This window comes from Tachysurus fulvidraco, chromosome 8 (assembly GCF_022655615.1).
Source record: "Tachysurus fulvidraco isolate hzauxx_2018 chromosome 8, HZAU_PFXX_2.0, whole genome shotgun sequence".
NCBI lineage: Eukaryota > Metazoa > Chordata > Actinopteri > Siluriformes > Bagridae > Tachysurus > Tachysurus fulvidraco.
The window spans coordinates 15,277,035-15,299,247 of NC_062525.1; the positions used below are offsets into that span (position 1 = coordinate 15,277,035).

The 22,213-nt window shown below is 39.6% G+C and overlaps 1 protein-coding gene across 6 annotated transcripts; it reads left to right on the forward strand.

Annotated features, from left to right (window-relative positions):
* Positions 1–244: 244 nt before the first annotated feature.
* Positions 245–21,762, forward strand: grid2ipb (glutamate receptor, ionotropic, delta 2 (Grid2) interacting protein, b). Of its 6 annotated transcripts, XM_047816972.1 has the most exons (24): positions 1,688–2,041; positions 2,679–2,932; positions 3,410–3,736; positions 3,862–4,016; positions 7,375–7,638; positions 10,097–10,182; positions 11,365–11,434; positions 11,793–12,086; positions 12,612–12,763; positions 12,928–13,053; positions 13,395–13,477; positions 13,573–13,717; positions 13,905–14,221; positions 14,322–14,782; positions 14,825–15,257; positions 15,340–15,427; positions 15,725–15,814; positions 17,668–17,864; positions 17,992–18,147; positions 18,259–18,345; positions 18,497–18,626; positions 18,747–18,865; positions 20,242–20,406; positions 20,543–21,762. In XM_047816972.1, exons 1-24 carry the CDS (start codon positions 1,954–1,956, stop codon positions 20,612–20,614), a joined length of 4,359 nt encoding a protein of 1,452 aa, XP_047672928.1. In that variant the 5' UTR covers positions 1,688–1,953; the 3' UTR covers positions 20,615–21,762. The 6 variants fall into 6 exon arrangements, with proteins under 6 accessions (XP_026993325.2, XP_047672928.1, XP_047672929.1 ...); XM_027137524.2 differs by lacking the exon at positions 1,688–2,041 and adding an exon at positions 245–409 and having other exon boundaries at positions 14,322–15,257; XM_047816971.1 differs by having other exon boundaries at positions 1,689–2,041; positions 14,322–15,257.
* Positions 21,763–22,213: the final 451 nt, after the last annotated feature.

Consider the following 22,213-nt stretch of genomic DNA (forward strand, 5'->3'; position numbering starts at 1 on the left):
GATGCAAGGAGATCTGCTGCTGGTCTCTGGGGAAGGCATCTCTCCAGCCTTGACAAAAACAATTGAATTCAAATCAACAACACATATATATAAAACTTGTAAACTATGAACAATAAAATGTATTTCATTACACAATCCATCCTCACTAATGTAAGTGCTGTAGATATTTTTATTCTACTGATTTTACAGTCATCAAAAAAGACTGCTTTATTGTTTAGATGGTTTGTCCCCTTTTTTTGTCCAGCTCTACATGGACTATATGGCTCAGGTTGCTGTGGTTGAAACCTGGCTGGAGCTGCAAACACTTCTCAGGTTACACCACAACACAGGTGATGCCTTCAGGACCTGGTCGCACAGAAAAAAAACTTCAAGGACTTAATGTCCAGCAAGATACAGCAGTTGTAAAAAGGTATGTAAGCATATTTATCTGTGTCTTTTAGGCTGCCAGCTATTTCCTATACACTGAAGGAGAACATTTGTATACACTTTTATGCACCTGGGGACTGAGAGTAACGCAATTTCAATTCTCTGTATGTATGTACTGTACATGTGGAAGATTTGAGTATAAAGCAAAACTTGAACTTGAACTTGAGAACAGTCTGTTGGGGTAGGCTAACACTGCATTCATGTAGAACTATAACTGAACTGTTTAGTTTTTCACTGTGTTTCACTTTGAGTGTTCATTCCCTACTCAACATGTATTTGTAGCCTAAGATTCTTAGCAATAGTATTTTTAATTTATAGAACTCTGTTAAGGAAAAGGGTTATTGTATTTCAGTGCAATTTTTTAAATTGGATAAATTCCCTTAAAACAGGGGTCACTGAATCCAGTCCTGATGTCCAACACAGTGGCGAATTTCCACCAATAAAGCATCTACTTAACTGGTAATTAATTGGTAAATCGAGTGTTTTTGTAATGGGCAAATCACCAAACTGCACTGCACACTGTCCCTTCAGGACTGGAGCTAATGACCATTTGAAGTTAGTACTGACCAAGGTGCACAGTCAAGGAATTGTTTTCACTTTCTTTGAAATACCAAACTGTTTCACTGCTTTATTCTCCAGAGCATTTGAGCTGGTAAGATGAGACATTGATTGAAGAAGAGTGTCTGTTTGGCACCGGTGCTAAATAATTCAGTTAACCCTGAGTAACTTGCCTTTGTAGCTGGCCCTTTGAAACACTGTATTAATTAGATGTAATAAAAATGGGATGTTTAACTATGTTAACTAAATAAGTTGGATTATGGGGGAGATATTGAGTAGCACACCAATTTGCACCTGTGTTCTGCCTGTGGAATAAGTAGTCACTGAATCCGTATTTGCTGGCAAGCTTTCTGAGGAACTAAATCTCCCTTCACGTCTTTCCCCAGGATACACTGTCCGAGTAGGTTTCTGTCATGTGGTTGGGGGATCTTGGTGTGTATCATTTAATCTGCCTAATCCAGAGCAAGGGATTTAATTGCACTGGTGTGACTGTGATCCTCTCACAGACATTCTAATTAGCCTCCACCGTACTGCTACATCCCCATGCTGATACTGGGCCACTTTCCATCCCTTGGAGAGGGCACTAGCTGTCAGAGTATGGTAGGAAGATATTTATAGCAAAATGGGGCCTCACTTTACCCTTTTTGGAGAGAGAATTATTAAGGATCTGTGCTACACTGTCCCAGTTTCACAGTGTTGGCTCTGCAGGCAAGACTAGACAGACTTGCCAGAGATGCAGAGTCAATGTGACGGTGGAAAGGATTTCGGCACTGTGTGCTTCTTACCTTTTAGTGTGTCAAAACTCTGCGTGGTTGACTTTGATGATGGAGGGCATGGGAAGGTTTTGCTCCTTGTCTGCTAATGTTTGACTAAAGGATGTGTTGACTGCATTAGAAATCACCGAGCTGGGAGAAGCACACTGGATAATTAATTTTCTTATGACCATCGACACTCGTTGACTCGGGCAAAATGAAGAGATTCCTGCAAAATAAGAAAGGGAGGTACTCCTTACGCCAAAACCAAAAGTCTGGACAACGCTATCCACCTAAAGATTTCTGTAAGTCTATCTTAGTGTTTTAAATAGCTTGTGGGGCAGCAGAATGTGATTATAAAACATATAAGACTATATAACAATGTTAAAATGTAAAGCATCTTATAAGATCAGAGCAGAATCAGAAATTCCTTGGTCTGCCCCCAGCTGGTAAACGGTGTTAAGATTTTGTTCTACATATAACATTTTTATATTATAATATCTCTATTCTCTTCTTGTAGCATGAATGTCTCTCTTACATACATTTTAAAATAAGCACCATGCTGAACATGGTTATGGCATGCAGCTGAGAAAAAATGGTTGTGCAATGGTCTGTCCTCTGAGCACAGTTGAATTTATATTCATCAGCTGTATATTCTCAATGAGGTCAATGACGGCAGAAGGTTTGAGGAGTCAGCTGAGACTTGCTGGCTGTGAGCTTGCATCATATTCTTCTATCTCAGTGCCACTGCTTTGGCTGAATATGTGGGTATTGTCATTTACAGAGCAATCTGGCCTCCTTACATGGCTGCTTGTCAAATTGTCAATCATCCTGCAGAGAAACTAGCTTGCCTGATTCGTGAACAGGTTTGGGGTTTATTAAAACTTTGTTGCAGTTCCAGTCATGCCATCATCACATAAAGGTCTCCTTCCTCTCTTACAGTTCTGACCATGCCAGCATCTAATCAAGGCTGGCCAGAGGATTTCGGCTTTCAGCTTGGGGGCAATGGGCCCAGCTATATTCTTACAGTGGAGGAGGGTAGCAGTGCTCACTTATCTGGCCTGCAGCCTGGAGACCAGGTGTTGGAGATTGAAGGGCAAGATGTGTCCAATCTGGGAGCTCAGGCTGTCATCGCCTTGGCACAGGCCCAAAAGAACATCCCACCCAGCATTGGTGTGGTCTCCAGAATACAGCAGGTTTGTGAAATAACTCTTGGGAGGACCATGTCTGAAGCTACAGTATGCCTTCATGGTTAACATCTTTTTAATTCTATGTGCTCCCATTTCATTTTGACTGAGTTTCCAGCCAAGTTCTCAAAATATTTTCAACCTTTAATTATAGTAATTTCTGTCCTATTTAGTTAAAGCGATGGTCTGCACTAAAACCTCAATTTTTATCTATTTTATTTTTTCTTTCCCATTACAATAGCATGCGATCTCACACTTGCAAGACCTCTTGCACTCTAAGCTTCTGTATTGCGCATGTTTTACCTTGCCCCTAGACACATAACATATACATCACACTCTATTCATGTATAGGTCTAAGATGTTCTGATGATTACTTACCTTTCATTTTTAACTTTATTTCTTACTTCCTTTATAATAAATCAATCTTCTAGCTAATTCAAATGTCAAAGATACATTAATGTCACAGATTTATCTTTGCCTGTGCAGATGGATATTACCCCAGGCCCTGATGGCCGTTTTGGCTTTACAATTGTGGGAGACTGCCCCCTGCTTGTGGAGGACTGCTCTCCCTGCTCCCCTGCTGGGCGCAGCGGTCTGCGGGCCGGTGATTATGTCATGGAAGTGAATGGAATCCCTGTGAAGCATCACGAGATGGCTGCGGCCTTAATAAAGGCATCACAGGGTCGCACGCTGCGCCTCGGAGTGCTCTGCATGGGCCGGCAGAAGCGTAGCAGCAGCATAGACGAGTGGCAGAAAGGCAATGAAGGCACGCGGCTGGACCGCAAACATAAAGCCTTAGAGTTCAATAAAAGGGTGAGATCACATATAAAATTGATCTGTTCCTTAAGCACAGAAAAAGTTCACATATGTTTGAAATTTCTTGTGATAAATCAAGGCCATGACATTCATGACCATGGATTTATGAAATTGTGCCTCAGATTGATGAGGTGTTGGGGAATGAGCCTGAGGTGAAAGAGAAGCTGTTTGCTGTGCTAAAGCAGTTTGCTGCTGAGAGGAAAGTGGACTGGCTGGCTTCTGTTCTTCCTGATATTCTGACCACTGAGGAGCAGCAACAACTCATTTCTAATGTCAGGTAGGCATGAGAACTCTATGAGACAGTTATACTGTGTTCTAGTTTTTAACCTTTATTTCAGTGCTTCTCTGACCTGAAACACTTTTAGCATGTTTGCACTGTCAGGTGCCCCCTAGAGGGCCCCAGTTTTGGTTTCGTTCACTTGACAATCAGGATAATGTCCATTTAAACAGGATGTAACTCATAATTTTCATATTTTGGTGTGCAGAATCTGGTAACAACTTGCAAGAGAACCTGTAGAGTTTGTGTAAAGTCTTTGGGGTCGATTAGGGAATTTAAGCCTAGTTAGTCTGACTACATAAAGCTTTTTAGTTGGATTCCATCTTCTACTCTTTACTCAGGATTATTCACTATCTTTGCTACGTGTAATGTGAGCATGTCCATAAGTCATTCTTCTGCAAGCAAGCCACTAGTTCAGTGTCATGATATGGCATGTGCATCACCATAGCTGATCCAGTGCTGACACAGCTCTGTGCCCCAGCACAATCTGTCTGCTTGGCAAGCAAAGAAAAAAAAACTGGTTCTTCAGAACAAGAGTCAGAGAACAAGTGGTAAAGCGAAACCTTTTGAGGAAATTGCTCATCCAGGACCAGAATGCTTCATAACATCTGTTCTTCCATTTGTATGTTGGTTTTTGTTGTAATTATTTTGTGTTTGAGGCTTTAGAGTGATTTTTTTTACATCAGCATCTGTTCTGCAGTTCAGGGGCTACTACCACTTGTATTGAGACTCTACAAAAGCTAGTGCAGTCAACCCTGATGTACATGCTATATTCTATGCCTGGAACTTCTTAGTATACATGCCCCATATAGATGTGTCTACTGAGAAGTGTGACAGAGAATATCACAAATGCTGGATGTGACTGTGCAGTAGAATCAGCTGGCCGATAAATCACATGTGTATTTAAATATCACTACTATTTTTGTACCCCACCCATAAATCTGTTGTTTGTATCCTTGCTGAATAGTGATCTTCTCCATCTGAGCCCCAGATGTGTGTTTTATACTGTTTGTTACTGTTGTGTGTTTTATAGACTCATATAACTCAAATAGTCATGATATTATACATACAGCTGATATTTGGTGTAAAACATAGTATATACTCTAAGAAAGAATTTGATCCCCATTTCTAACCTACTGGGTCAGTGTTTTAACACTATGACTAATAGCACAGTTTGTGATGGACTAATGGGATGCTACCCAGCATTGTTTACTAATATTCACTTTACAGTAGATAATGATGGAAGAATTTTGTTTTCCAGGTTGTCATGGTGGCTCTAGCCAAAGTGACAGTGTTTATACAGGCAGAATATTAAAATATGTTAATCTGCAAGCCTCCAGACATTTCATATTCTCCCTTTTCTTCTCATTATTCCGTATTATGCCATTGCAGCTCATTATGAAGTGGGTGTACTCTTTTGACAGCTTCTTGCTGATTTCTGATCACACAATGACTATTCAGCTGCCTTCTCCTCTGTCACCATAGTGCCTTGCTGCATTTTTTCATTTCATTCAGTTAAAAACAACCTGAATATGAATCTTGCTGCTGCACACATCATGTAAATAAATCCAGTAAACAATAAGTATCTAATAATAAGTATTTAATTAACTTTTTTTTTTTTAAACATGCAAGTCTTCTTCTTGAAATGTTCTGAGATGCCAACGAGTAACCTGATTGCATAATATGCAGCTGGAGTTGTGTACTGAGGCAGTTGGATTATAATTTTTGAGATATTAATATTCAAATATAATTGAGAGCTCAAGTTCATAATGCACATATATACTTGTGTAGACTGGATCTACAGCTTGGTTAACAATGCAAAAGCATGTGGTAGCTCAGTGGTTAAGGCGTTGGACTACTTATTGGAAGTTCATGTGTTCAAACCCCAGGTCCACCACTGCTGGGTCCCTGAGCAAGGCCCTTAACCCTCAGTTGTAAGTAACTCTGAATAAGGGTTTCTGCTAAATGCCGTAAATGTAAAGCTCTCTTTCTGTTTGAAACCAATTTGGCTTTTTTGGATTAAGAAGAAATAAAGAATCTGATGTGGTATGTAATAGACAAACCTGCTGCTACTGACTTCATTCATAGTGCATAAAAAAAAAAAACAATTATATAATTAACATCTAGTGAACCACAAAATTTTGCCACATTAATTTGTTGTTGCAATATTTGTGTTTTCCAGAAATATCTCCTAATGCTCTGCATATATAACGTAATTATATATTACATTTTGTAATAATTTTTTTTAATTTTTAATTTTTTTTTTATTTTTTTAATTTTTGTAATTTCCAGTTTGTAATAAATGGTTCATGAAGAAGTGGCTTTGAACATTTTGCATTTTTGCAATCTAGCATTTTTGCATTCCTCCACAATCCATATTTGATTATGCTTCTCATATATATATATATATATATTATTTCTTTCCAATTCTGAATAGTAAAACAAGGTTTTATAATTTTGAAATATTTTTTTTTAAGATTTTGCAAACAACATAATTTTTGTTCAGATTTTCCTCATAAGAAATCTCTTTAATTGAAGCATGTGTTCAGGTTACTCACCAACATATTTGCAACATCTAAAATGGATGAGAGGATTTTGCACAAATCCTCTTAAGTGCTTACGGTCATTAATACAAAACAAACCAAATATTAATTATCTCAAAGATTCTACATATCATTCGAATTGTTATTAGTAATATACTTTGTAATGAAACCTGTTGTGTTAAATTTTAAAAAAATGTGCTCGGATTTTTGGTCTCCACTGTAGGCTACAGTACTATTAAAAAATATTAATTAAATAAAATAAAAAATAAATGTGTGTGTGTGTGTGTGTGTGTGTGTGTGTGTGTGTGTGTGAGAGAGAGTGAGAGAGAGAGAGAGAGAGAGAGAGAGAGAGAGAGAGAGAGAGAGCGCACACGAGAGAGGGTAAGGCGGGAGAGAGAAACAGAGAACGAATGAGGCAAGACAGAGAGAGAGAGAGAGAGATAGAGAGCGCTGAAGAGAGCAGGAGATACTCCCACACTTTTCAATTTGCTATATGCTGCGTATATGCTGTAGTGGGAGCTTGTCAGCAGGAAACCAGACTTCTTTCCTCATTTAAAAGGCTGTCATCATCTGCAGCAAGGAAGAACACTCTGTACTGCTGTAATGGATTTTTAAACAGGAAGATTTTTCCAGCTATTCTTGTTTGATCAAAGAGAAAGGAATCTGTTGTAAGCTTTTGCTTGAACACGACTGACGTCTTTGGCTGGAGCACAGAGCTGTCAGAACTGGGCTGAAAGCTAAACTTAATGGCTGTTGATAGCTGATTTTTACCTTCCCTTTCCCTTCCTCTGCCTTGCTGTTACTATGTTTGCTAGAATCTTCATCCCCAAGAAGCACCGGCAGCGGTTTGATGAAGCCGTCTCCCAAAGTCTTCTCAATCGTGTGTGCCGCAGTAAGAGTGTGAGCGAGCCAGGCCAGAACCGACTGCGCCGCAGCCGCAGCCAGGAGCATCACGATCGGCCGCATGGCTCCAAAAGGGCCAGCTCAGTTCCAAGAGATACCGGAGAGAACCATGAACGTGGGCACAAGAAGAGCACAGCAGGCATCTCCAGTATGCCCCCCACTGGAGGAAATCAGAGGTATATATATAAATATAAACATACATCACATACTATAACCTATTTTCATCCTCTTAAATTTATTGCTGAATTACTCTGTACTGTGGTTCAATCCTGGTTTTGACTCTCTGTACATCCTGGGTAGAGTCACAACAGAGTTAATTTATAAGAAAATGCTTCTGTGTATATCACCGTACATGATACACTAAACCAGGTACTGCATATGACACCAACCTGTACAGTTTGTGCTGTGCCTTTGCACCGCTCTTCCTAAAACAACAAGTGTTCTCTGTGAATATAAAAGTATGGTGAAATAAAGACAAATCTGTATGAGGATGTCTTTTCATTAAAAAAAAACAAAAAACATGAATGTTGACACTTCACAGTCTGTGGAATGTTGGAACTTGCGTCATGTGTAGGAGTGTGTGTGTGGGTGGGTGGGAACAGCATCATTGGCATATGCTTATTTCAGGACTTCACATCCATTGCTTACTGCTTTGATGTAGGTATCCACTACTAAATGAAGTTTATAGTGTAATATATTTTTAATTTACTCACACACACACACACACACACACACACACACACACACACACACACACACACACACACACACACACGTGTATATATATATATATATATATATATATATATATATATAGAGAGAGAGAGAGAGAGAGAGAGAGAGAGAGAGAGACAGAGAGAGACAGAGAGAGAGGAGAGAGAGAGAGAGAGAGAGAAATTTCAATTCACATGCACACAGGAACACAGACACACCCACATGCGCACACACACAGAACATGTGGTGCATGTGCGCATATTCCACATTGTTTAGAATTCTAGTGTACCCTTTTATTGCTCTACAATACTAAAATCTGCACCTATTCATCTCAAAAAACGGCAAGTATCTCTTCCTACAATTAAAGAGGACATACATACAGTACACTATGTACCTCATCACATGATGGCCATAAATTTCCATTATAATGCCTCTGTGGCACTGCAGAACCATACAGAGAACCCTTTATCCTGTGACATTTGTGATAAAAGATACGATATTAGATAAATAACTGACCTTTAGATTGCAGCGTTTACTATCACTTATTATCTTTGTGATTCTCTTATTAACAGATTTCATTTTACATAGATTGAAATCAGACAATAATATAAGACTTTTTTAGCAGTTCATTATATGCCGACTAAAATCACCTTGATTTGATCTTGTTAATTCATCAAGACTAAAATATTTTTATCACTTTTTAATATATTTTATACATTTTATATACATTTCAATAGAAATGTATAGAATAGAAATTCTATAGATCAGATACGATTCACTGGCATTACAAAATTCAAAAGACAACACGAAATTGCAGGCGATATTTCTTGTTTTCTGCTTGTAATTTATGTAATAATGTCCTCTTAATCAGGAATTATTGCCTTCATTTAGCTGGATGAGTTCACTTAGTGTAAATGGTATGGTATTTTTCTGCCTGTTCACCTCCAGCTTCGCTCAACATCTTCAGTATCTTTTCGAGGAGTTGCCACAGCAACCACCAGCATGCGCTTCGATGTTCAAATGTCAAATGTTCTCAGTGAGAAGCAGAAAAATCAGGGCACTCTTCTGTATTGAAACGTGAAACGCTCTTGGTTTATGTTCTCTATGCTGTGTAAATGCAGTGTTGTTTCTCTTCTATTCATGTTATTGCTTACTGTGTGTGCAGAATCCAAAAATAGAACCTGGATTAGAGCTGTTTGTTGCTGTAGGTGTGAAAATGTAATATCCATTGCTTATCTTTTTAGAGATGTTGTAGATATCTTTAGATTTTGAAGATAAGCCAAAATGCACAAACATTATAATCTGATTAGAATTAGTATTATATCTGACCACTGGCCTCTGATCCTCTTGGTGCGTACTGTTATTAATGCAAAACAAACCAAATATTAATAAATTTCAAAGATTCTACATATCATTAGAGTTATTGGTAATATACTTTGTAATGAAACCTGTTGTATTAAATTTGAAAAAAATGTGCTCAGATTTTTGAACTCCACTGTTACAGTACTATAAAAAAATTGAATAGAATAAAAAATAAGTGTGTGTGTGAGAGAGACAGAGATAGAGAGAGAGAGATAGAGAGAGAGAGACAGAGAGAGAGAGACAGAGAGAGAGAGAGAGAGAGAGAGAGAGAGAGAGAGGGGGTAAGGCATGAGAGAGAAACAGAGAACGAATGAGGTGAGACAGAGAAAGAGAGAGAGAGAGAGAGAGAGAGAGTGCTGAAGAGAGCAGGAGATACTCCCACACTTCAATTTGTTTCTCTTCTATCCATGTTATTGCTTACTACTGTATGTGTGTGGAATCACTGATTAGAATTAGTAATATGCCTGAACACATTATATTTATATATCTTTTGCAGCATCTAAAGGGTTGTCATTTCCAATTATATAGTTTACCTACTGTTGTTTTTTTCCCCTACAGGACCATCCGTGTTTACAGAGGAAAGAAGAGTTTTGGGTTCACACTCAGAGGCCATGCTCCTGTGTGGATTGACTCGGTCATTCCAGGTAGACTTAGTACCACATTGTACCTATTTCTGACAACTAATATAAAATAAATCAGAGGTCATGAGAAGAATATGAATAGATTCTTGCATTAAACAGAATTGCTCATCGGTGTACTCAAGTAAACAGTTAAGGTTTTGTGATGTTGTTGTGATTGTGATTAGAGTTGGGCAGGTCTACATTGTGTATGACAGTCTGGATTAATGTGTGAGGGGCTGGAGAGTGGGAGGTGAATGTGTGAGTGTCTGCATGACGATATTCGCCCACTACAGGCTTGGTTAGAACCTAGTTAGAACTGACTCAGCCGAGCCACGTGGGGCTGCTTATGGAAATATTGTAGGCGTCCAGTATCGTGATGAACAAACTGATTTCAAACTCTCCTAAGCACCAAACTGAGTATATGTTCTTTGTGTATCTGTAAGTAGAAATGTTAGTAAGTGTAACTCATACAGTCCCCTCAAGACACATTAAAATGGCAAGGGCAATACTTTTGTTTTCCCAGTAAAGACGTCTAATTTGAGATCAAGTTCTGTATGCAAAAATATGAGACAATAGATCTAGATGTGTTTAAACAACTTAAAACATGGCACCTTATGCTTGATCCCACCTATTTTGAGGCGATCAGAAATACTGGAACATGTAACTGACAGGTGTTTCTTCTCTATGTTTATGTTCTGTAAAGCTGCTTTGAGACAATGTCTATTGTAAAAAGCGCTATACAAATAAACTTGAATTGAACTGAATTGAAGACTCCGTTTGTGCCCTGTGTTTCACCCATGAAAACTACAGTTGTTAACCAGGATAAACCAACTTGAAGACCAGAGAGCTGTCTATGGGTGAAAAGCAAGCCATTTTGAGATCCGATCTGCCTATTTATACAGAAATGCATTCACTTTAATTGGGAATTTCAAAACACAGAATGACAATGACCCAAAAATGCACTTAACACAATAATTATCTTCATTAGGGGCAAAAAAAGTGAAATGTTTTAGACTGTCCAAGTCAATCAACAAACCATATTAGAACATAAAAGCTGTAATGATGATCTAATGTTTCATATTCTTCTTTTGACCTCAAACCCAAATATTTTTAGTACTAATTGCAGTAAATTAACTTCTAATATCATACAACAACAATAGTAGGAATATATGCATTATTACTAACCTGTCTCTTCACTTACTCCAGATAGCCCTGCTGAGGAATGTGGCCTTAAACCAGGAGATCGCATCCTGTTTCTCAATGGCCTGGATATGAGGTAATCTCCAGATGTGGTTTAAGACTCACAAAATATCAATTACACATACAGTATTTTTCAGAACAAGAGAATGAATCTCTGAGCTGTAAAAAAAAAAAAAAAAAATTGCTTGTTTCTTAGACTATAGAATATAAGAATTTGGTCATGCTGCTGATTAAAACAAATACAGTAAGATTTACCTTGTCTTAACCTTGTCAACACCACTTGTTCTCCATATTGTTTTTGCATATAAATGTTATGCTTCGGAAATTTAAAGGAGATTAAGGGGTTAATAATAGTAATTATAATAATAATGTTCAATTATACTAAGATCATAAATAATTCCCTAAATCCTTTCAAATAATTGCTGTTTGTTTAGAAATTGCTCCCATGAGAAGGTGGTGTCAATGCTGCAGGGCAGTGGTGCCAATCCCACTCTGGTGGTGGAGGAAGGGCCGGTGCTGTATTCTCCATCAGACTCTGAAACCGAAGAGACTCCCTCAGTTCCTTGCACTCAGTCCCCTGCCCTCAGCTCCCTGCAGTGGGTAGCAGAGATCCTTCCTCCTAGCATTCGTGTGCACGGTCGCACCTTCAGTCAGCAGCTCGAACACCTCCTCACCACGCAAGAAAGATACACCATCTGCAAGGCTCTCGAGACCTTCTTTCAGCACAGGTTACTGTCTCCTGTCTCCTGCTGTCATACATCAAATGCAATAGAGCACAGATTTAGACAGTTCTCCTATTATTATCATCTTTTCTGCTTTTAATAATATCGATACATCGGTATGTAGGAAACTATTTAGACTATTTAGATATGACAAAATGTGGTTGTACATCCTGGAGGGAGACAAACGTTTTAATTAATTATTGTGTAAATCCACAACAAATGTTGACAGCGACTTATTTAAACGTCTGAAGACAACTAATTAATAGTCACAGAGAGTATCATGCTTTTCAGCACAAATGTCAAAGCACAGTGTTCTCATGGTCTGGAACATTTCTTCTGCCTCACAGTGGTGAAATCAATGTACAAAGCATTAAAAATAGCTCCAACTCCTGGCACAAATAGATGCATACAGAACATTCTGCGTGGGTTTTTTGGATTTTCTATAAGAGACTTGCCATTACACTGGGACAACATACAGGGAGTGCTGCTTTACTGTCACTGAAATGTCTACCTTGTCTGTGTGGAATCCAGGAATGTGGACACGCTCATTGTGGATGTTTTTCCTGTGCTGGACACTCCTGCAAAGCAGCTGATCTGGCAGTTTATCTATCAGCTTTTGACCTGTGAGGAGCAGGAGCGCTGTAAGAGCAAGATCTCCCGCTTCCTGGGCTTCAAAGGAGCAGGTGTGCATTTGAAGACCCTTGTGTAGGCTGTGCTGAGCAATAGGCATGAATTTATTTGCTTGTATAATGTTAGACAATGTATTTCAGGCATTTTGCATTTATTTTCAGTGTTTACACTGCATATTTAATCCCTTTTTGGTGTGTGTGTGTGTGTGTGCTGTCAGAGCCTGAAGTGGGCACAGAAAATCATAGACGGAGCAGTTCCATGAGGGTGAGTGGAACATCCCACAGAAACAGTGTCAGAGAAAGAAGCTCAGATGATTGCATCATTGGCACTCATCTAGGAATGGGTACGTTTTAACTATCAGTATGGAGGCTTCTGTAAAAATGTAGATCATATTACATTAGTTCATATTAGCTACGACTTCTCCACCTCCATTTTTGCATCACGTTGTAGAATCATTTCTTCGCTCTTATGGAGCCTTAAACAACTAGCCATATCAGGTCTAATGTTTATGGTTCAATAAGATTGCTGCTGTTTGTTGAGTTTTGCAAGTAGCTTTTTGCTCAGCCCAACAATCTTACCACTAAGGTGAATTACAAACAATTGCTGTTTGTGCCTTGGTTTTCATTGGGGTTCAGTAAGCTTGCTTTGGGGTACTTTGTGCTGGACAGTGCTATTTCTCCTCAGGGACATTCACTGAGCCTGCAACCCCTGGAGAAAGACAATGTGGCGATGGGACCTCCTTTCCAGAGTCCCCAGATTTGAACCACGTGGGTACCATTCAGCACTTGCCAAGTACCTCTTGCATTTTCAATTGCTTTTACTCAGTCATGCCATTGTCATCTAACCACATAAAAACCTGTAGATATCAGGAGTGTACACAGAGCTGGAGAGTGCGTACACGCCGAAGAACAGCAAGCCTCTGCAGAGTAACCCATCACCTGGGAATGAGGGCATGAGCCATGCTGACAGCCATGCACTCACTCACTCCTTCACACATGCTAAAAAAGGTATACCCATAATACCACCCAGTGTCTCGGAAATGAAACAGTTAACTGGGGCTTGATGAGGTGAAGTATGATACAAACATGACTGCAATAAAACATATAAGTGAATGTGTAGATTGTCATCGAGATGCATGTGCATATAGCATTTTATTCATCATCCTATTAAATAAAAACATCTTGCTCCTTTCAGGGAATCGTAAGTCAGGCCTGTCTCTGACTTGGAAGGAGCCCTGTACCAGCCCTGAGTATGACCACTACCAGCAAAACATCCCTTCTCCTGGAAGCATGGACTCTAATCCCTATGTCAGCCTTGATAGCTCCCCTACCTCCCCTCAACACTCAGATGAGGCCCCGAGCCCTCAGCCACGTCGGAGAAAACTTTTCACTTTCTCCAGACCCCCACGCAGCCGAGACACAGACAAATTCCTGGATGCCCTGAGTGAACAGCTCGGCCACCGTGTCACCATTGTGGATAACTTTCTGAGTGACGAGAATGACTATGAAGAGGTGTGTGTTGTACTTGACTAATGTGTGTGTGTGTGTGTGTATATATACTGTATATACATACACAGCAATATGACTAGTGTGTGTGTGGTGTCTTTCACAGATGAGTTTCCAGGAAGAGCAGGACAACATACTGTCTCGTCAAGCAAGCAGTGCAAGCAGTGAGGACCACAGCAGTGAGGATTCAAGCTCGTTAACCTACTCGTCTGAATCAGAGCAAATCCCACCCCCTCCACGGAGCCCACCGCCCCCACCCCCACCCATTCAATTCACTGACACAGCCTCCTCCATCTGCCTTACCCCACAACACATGCCTCAACCTCCTCCAGCCTTCCAGAACCATCCCATCATACCCCCTCCACCACCCCCTCCTCGGTTCATCCTTTCAAATCGTCCATCTCTTCACCAAGTGCTGCCAACAAGCCAGGAGACAAGGTTCCATCACACACAAACCCGAAAGCCTGTATCTCAGGCTTCTGTGCCTGCCAGGCAACAACTTCACCAACCCAAAGCCCACCCCATCCTGCATTCATCCCGTCACACAACCCCACAACCTCCTCACACATCCCAAAAGCCTTCTTACACAACCCCACAACCTTCTCACACATCCCAAAAGCCTTCTTACACAACCCCACAACCTTCTCACACATCCCAAAAGCCTTCTTACACAACCCCACAACCTTCTCACACATCCCAAAAGCCTTCTCACACATCCCCACAGCCTCCACACACATCATCTCAGCCTGCTCATACATCTGCACATCCCCCACTGAAGCATCGCACCCAGTCCATCTACCAGAGCCAACAGAGCTCGGCCATGCAGCCCAAAGCAAAGAGAGATTCACCACAGTCTACCCATAAGACCTATGAGAGTACCATCTCAAAGGTAATACCACCACCCCCACCTCCACTACCCCCACCCTGTGAACCTCCACCACTGCCAAAACCAAGCCCTCAGGCATCAGATTCTAACCACATGAGTGTGAAAAGACTCCGCTGGGAGCAGGTGGAGAATTCTGAGGGCACTATCTGGGGACAGGTTAGTTAGTTATACTTTAAGCACAGTGCAATCCAAGCACGAGGGTCTGTCTGTTAATTTTTCATTTCTGCTTGTTTGCCAGCTTGGAGAAGACCCTGACTATGGTAAATTGAGCGACATGGTGAAATACCTCAATCTGGAGCTGCACTTTGGCACACAAACAGGTTCCAGTAAGTTTGGAGTCATGTACAAATATTCAAGTAAAAGTACCACCATCAAGAAACATTTACCATAGCTATTGATTACATATTGTGATGTACATACCTCATGTGTGTTGTCTATGTTTGTGCTTTTTCAGCTCATCACGTATACCATTACTCATGGATCACTTACAGTCTGTCCATTCACAGTGTCCTCCCCTCTCACTGGCATTACATTATCGTGCTTTATTCTCATGATGTTCCATTTATTGTTTCCACTGCTGGCTCCAGAAGAACGGATCCTTACAATGTAATTAAATATGTCAGTTTCTCTTCCAGAGCCCACCATTCTACCTGAAAGCTTTAAAAAGAAAGACGTGGTCGAGATTCTCTCTCATAAAAAGGCCTATAATGCTTGTGAGTATAACGGTTATTGCTTCATAGAGGAATTATCCAGGTTGCACTGAAGACTGAAATAGCTGAAAAAACAATATAAAATACTTGAGGGTGTATTGCAGTTACAAATGATGTGTAAAGAAATAACATATACCTACTCTCAGTTGTAAAATATACCTAGTCTCAATGTGCAGTCACGGAAACCCTGATCGTTACTGCAATACGTTTAAAATATCAACTAAAACATTATCTGGATATAAAATATTGAACTGTTAAGATTATTAGTACATAACGGATGAAGTGATGATGGTCTCCTGAGATTTTTCACACACTGACTCTATTTATATTGCTAAAAAAAAAAAATCCAATGATTGGCAGCGCTCTACTGGCAGAAACAGGAAAGAGAGTTCAGAGGAGAACGCAACACATTGAATTTTGACATGTTTGGGCTACAACAGTAAAAGACCACATACTGTAGGTCTTTTACACTCCTGTTAGCCATTAGCAGAAAACCGAGGCTGCAGTTGGCACAAGCTCACCAAAACCAGACAGCTGAAACTTGGAAAACTGTGCCAGGTATGATGCATCACAGATTAACTTCTGCTGCTAATTGAACATTATATGGTAATAATATGCCATCATTAGAGTGAATCAATGCACGCAACCTCAGTCAAGTCAATTCAGTCCGAATCCTTTATTGTCATTTCAACCATATATATCTGACACAGTACATAGTGAAATGAGACAATATTTCTCCAGGACCAGGAACAAAGACAAAGTGACATAGAACAACACAGAGCTTAAGGACTCATGTAAGTTAGTCCGAGCCACATAAAGTGCATCTGTGCAACCTGGTGCAAACAGTGCAAGACAAAATACTGTGCAAACAAACAATTACACAAAAGACATTACACAAAAGCAGCGCTGACCAGAGTAGATACAGTACTGTATATTCTACAGTACATGTGCCGAAATACAGGAATGAACACTTAATATAGTAGCAGCAGTTATATGAGGTGTTGTCATGTATTGTGCAAAACAGCAATTGAAGGAAATGTATTGTTACTGACCATGTCCAACACTTTATGGGCACAAATTACCCATCTTACAGTGGCTATATCCAGCATTATAAATGCATCCTGTCACAATTATAAGTCGTCTTTGAGTCCAGTGGGGTTCAGCGGCCTCTCTCTCCTATGCCCCCTTTCCACCAGAAAGAACCGGGTGCTGGTTCAAAGTGCTGGTTCAAAGTGCTGGTTCCTCTGGTTCCTCTAAGAACCGGTTTGCCTTTCCATGGGCTAGAGAGCCATCACAGAGCCCAAGTCTTACTTCATTGTATACAACATTATACAGCAATGTTAGCACAGAAGTGGCAAACACAAACACAACATCAACAATGGCAGATGTTTTTTTTTACTGTTAATGCTCATGGCTTTGCAATCCTACATTGGCATTCAAACGCAGCGAATCCTGATTCGAAATAATATAAAAATGGTGCTAATGACGTTCTCTTTTGTCTTGTTGGTCAGTAACCCCGCTCCAGGCCCTGACGCAAGCAGTTATTAAGTCTAGACCAGCAATGTTTTGGTGCTACTTAAGAACCACTTTTCCTGGTTCAGAGCCGGTGCTTTGGGTGTCGAAAAAGAAAGAACTGATTTTAAATTAGACTCTGGGTCTGAACCAGCACTCAAACTTCCTTGGTGGAAAAGGGGCACTAGTAACCAGAACTGATTCTCAGTAGAACACCTTTTGAATGGGATCAACAGAAGATTCACTGCATTAATATGCAGTTGAGAAAGGGTGTTCCTAATAAAGTGGCTGCTGAGTGTAAGAGGTGAAGTGTGCTCACTCCCTCCCTTGGTTGCTCTCCCCAGCTATCCTCATTGCCCATCTGAAGCTGTCTCCAGCAGAGTTAAGACACATCCTCATGACTATGAGCACTGAGCGTCTGGAGCCTTCTCACATTAAGCAGCTGTTGCTGTATGCCCCAGATGATGACGAGGTTAAACAGTTCCAGCAGTATAACCAGGATCCTGCCAAGCTCAGTGAACCAGACAAGTTTGTCCTTCAGGTGCACATGTTTTTTGCTGCACAGATAACACATTTTACTGCAAATCAATTCCAAGATCTTCCATTAAGAAATAGAAGGCATGTGATTTGTTTATAAATGTGTTTGACTTTGTGTGGGGCTCTCACAGATGTTACTAGTACCTGAGTATAAAACCAGATTGCGGAGTCTCCTGTTTAAAACCACCCTGCAGGAGAAAACTGAAGAAATGCGGATTGGTTATGAGTGCATCTACAAAGCATCCCTAGAGCTAAAAAACAGCAAGAAACTGGCAAAGATCCTAGAGGTAATGTACTTTTATGGCAAAAAAAAACATGAATACAGTAATAAGTTCATAAAACAATGATCTATTCTTAAACTTTTCTTTAAATATAATTGTTATAATGTTTTGTTTTAGTTTGTCTTGGCAATGGGAAACTATCTTAATAATGGCCAACCCAGGACAAATAAACCCACAGGCTTTAAAATCAATTTCCTTGCTGAGGTACAGTAGATATTAATCAAAAAGCTGGTTTCAGAGATGTTTTATTATGTTTATTAATGAGTTTGAGATTAAAAATATTACTATATAAGCTTGTTAACTAGCCAATTTTATAATAAAGTTCCAAGAATTCTAAAACATTGGGTTTCCACAGCTCAGCACAACAAAAACAGTTGATGGAAAGTCAACCTTCCTCCATATTCTAGCCAAATCACTATGCCAACATTTTCCTGAACTACTCAACTTTGCAGGAGAGCTTATAACAGTGCCACTGGCTGCCAAAGGTAAAATCAGCCAAGTGCCGATCATGTAACTTATTTATATCTTCCATCATCTATACTTGTTATAAAGTAAAAAGAAAAACAAGGACATGTTTGCTGAATACTTTTCCTCTGTGCCCCCAGTGAATCAGAGGACCATTACAGCTGACCTCAGTGATCTCCACTCCACCATCCAGGAAATCAGGACTGCCTGTTTAAAGATCCAAGCCACAGCAGAAGATCGATTTGCAGGAGTCATGAGTGTATCCTCTACTAATCCATAGCCCACAAAAACAAAAATAAAGACTAGAATTAAAGATTGTCTTGAGGCAGTTGTATGTTTTTGAAAGTGGAGTTTGAAGTCCTTAGTACTGGTACTGTACTTGGCTATAATTTTTTTACTTAATTTGTACTGATATACTAAAGTTGCTGCGATCTAGCCAAAAGGGTGTCTTCTGTTTCGGTCCCAAGCCCGGATAAATAGAGAGGGTTGTGTCAGGAAGGTCATCCAGTGTAAAATGTGCTAAATTTAAACATGCGAATCATCGGTGTCAGAAAGAGGAGTTTAAGGTGTAGGTGAGGCTACATTAAAGTTCGGCTTTGAGTACCTTCTTGTTTGCTAAGGTGATGGACAGGTTGATAGATGAAGTCAGACAGAAATCTCTGTGGACAATGATGTTTGCAGATGACATTTTGATCTGTGGTGAGAGTACAGAGCAGGTGGAGGAACACCTGGAAAGGTGGAGGTCTGCTCTGGAGAGAAGAGTAATGAGTCAGTCATAGTAAGACAGAATACATGTGTTTGAACAAGAGGAAGGGAAGTAGAAAAGTGAGGTCAGGAAGGTGCAGGAGTTTATTTGGGGTCAACCATCCAGTGCAATGGGAAGCGTGGTAAAGAGGTGAAGTGGGTGGAGTTGGGTGGAGCAAGAATGAATGAATGGAAAGATGTACAAGACAGTAGTGATACCAACTATGTTGTAAGGGTAGAGACTGTAGCAGTAAGAAAAAGAAATGAGGCAGAGATGGAGGTAGCAGAGACGAGGATGTTGAGGTTCTCTTTAGGAGTGAAGACGATGGACAGGATTAGGAACAAGCATATCAGGGGGACAGCTCAGGTTGTCTGTTTTGGGGACAAGGTCAGAGAGGCTAGATTGAGATGGAACTTCCAGGTAAGAGGTCAAGATGAAGGCCAAAGAAGAGATGTCTGATGTGTTGGCAGAAAACATGAAGTTAATTGGTGCGAGAGACAGTGCCTTGGAAATCTTGGATCTAATTGGTCAGAAGGTGCTTATGAGTCTACTTAAAAACATTTTTTTACTTAACAACAAATTGATTAAGAGAATGTATTGTTAGTTACCAAAATATCATGTGTAATTGTTGATTTTTGAAGGAGCCTCAGCCGTTATTGGAAAATATTTGACTGTTAGATAATAATGGCACTCTGTTCGGTGGTGTGATGCAACATTAATTTGCGCTTTCTTAATTATCAAATGCCATTAATTTTACAGAATAGACAGCCATGGGTAGGCTGAATCAACAGAAAATTATGTAACAGAAACATTAAGTGAAAATTCGCTTGCAGAGATGCAGATGTAGAATAATAAGTGTTAAGTGTATTGATCACTTAACTTGGCATTAGAGCTTCCTGGAAAACTCTCATCCAGCTGTGCAGACACTGGACTCTCACCAGCAGAAAGCAATGGAAGAGTTTGCCAAGGTAGCCTCTTACTTTGGAGAAGACAGCAAGGCCACCACCACAGAAGCATTCTTTGGCATCTTTTCAGAATTCATCACTAAGTTTGAGGTGAGCCTTTCGTGGAAATGAGAAAACAGTGTTCTGTGTCATAAAATAAGATGCATTCATGAGAAAAGTAATAAAAGTGATGCCATTTCAAGTGATTTTGATGAGTTTTGCTGTATCGTTTTTTTCTGTGTTGCAGAAAGCACTAAGTGAGACACGTGCCACAGAAAACCCCAGGAGTCCTCGCATTGCTTCACCTTTAGCCTGGTGAGAATATGCTTTGCAATCCCTGGTCTCATAAACGGTCCATGTGCCACAAATTCCACGAAACAAAAGGAGAAGCAAAGAAGTCAATCCAAGTTAAAGTTTATGACATACGAGTAAAGAGTGTTGACTTCATCATAAAGATATATATTTTATACAACTTTAAAGGTATTAAGGATCCAGAGATAGTTTAATTATTTTTAAAAAGTTTCCAGTCTTTTGACTGAGAAAGAGAATGTAACAAGAAATTGAGCACTTTACAAATCTTTCACTACCAGTTGTTGATACTAGTGTATCATCAGCTGTTTCTTCATTATTCCTTTTACTGATGAATTCTGACCAAAAGCTTGCAGACAGAATATAATAATGGATGGTTGTTGATCATGTTAGTCAGCAGCACATTAACATTGTAAACAGATAATTAACCTTTGCTCAGCATTAGTGCTGTACTGTCATTTGCTGAGGAGACTATGCCACTAATAATTGGTACTTATTTTGTTTGATCAGTCTGAACAGTGGCAAAGCTGTGCATATATCTGTACAGTGTAACACTACTTATTATGAACTTGTCCTCTATGAACTCTCTTGCAGTGACAAATACAAACTGAATGAAAAATGCATAAGTCTGTTTTTAGTCTCAGTGAAATGGCCTTCTGTTTACATCTTGTTTGTTTTGTTTACATCGTAAATGATTATGCAGCTTGCCAGATTTTTCCTTGAAATAATGTTTGAAATGTTCCAACAATCTGCCTGATGTTTTGTGTTCTCAACAATCTAATAGTAACCTCCTTATAAAACCCAAATGCATGGACAACAAATTGCTTGACTTTGTGCCAAAAACAAACATCCATTTTAACCTTTTTCAAGCCAGTGACAGTATTTGGGGGTTAATCTACAATTTGCATGTAGCATTGTTCTTATTTATTTATTTTTTGGCACAAATTTTATTATTCCTAATGTAGGCCTAACAATTTTCCTTTTAAATTGTATTTCACGTTAGGACATAGGTGTATTAGTGTATAGATTGTTTGTGAATAAGGCAGTATTTTTGCTGTGCATTTCTCTTTCAGCTTCAATTTCTTTGAGCCACATTGGGCTGCATTTTATTGTGCTGTCTAATTTATATATTGTGAATAAACAAAATGTCTGACAAGCGCTCATGAATACATGATTCATTTGTGTACAGACCTGCTCTTTGGCACATTGTACAACAGCACATTCAACAAGGTTGCCAGACTTTGCTGATAAAAGCAACACAATGATCAATTCCAAATAAACAGTTTCACTAAAGATGATTTAGGTAGATCTATTTAAAATAAACATAAATACATAAGTAAAACTTCTTTATTACATTTTACTATGTTTGCAGTAGGTATTTCAGAGAGGTATTTAGTCATTTCTACCGTATTTTTTCACACTTTAGTGTGTTACAGATTTAAAATGTATTAAAATGTCCTTTAATGAACGTTTAATTTGAACCTGTGGGGGGATCTCTGGCTCCCTCTGCTGTTCCGCTGTGGTCATTAGCAGAGAGTTAATTCCTTAAATAATAAACATAAACATTCCCTTGTTTTCCAAAGCTGTAAATAAAAAAGCAACACATGTT

Coding starts and splice junctions, on each gene's coding strand:
- grid2ipb (XM_047816971.1), top strand. CDS start 1,954: ATGAAGAGATTCCTGCAAAATAAGAAAGGGAGGTACTCCTTACGCCAA. Junction 7,639..10,096: donor CCCACTGGAGGAAATCAGAG/GTATATATATAA, acceptor TTTCCCCTACAG/GACCATCCGTGTTTACAGAG. Junction 18,346..18,496: donor AAATCAATTTCCTTGCTGAG/GTACAGTAGATA, acceptor GGGTTTCCACAG/CTCAGCACAACAAAAACAGT.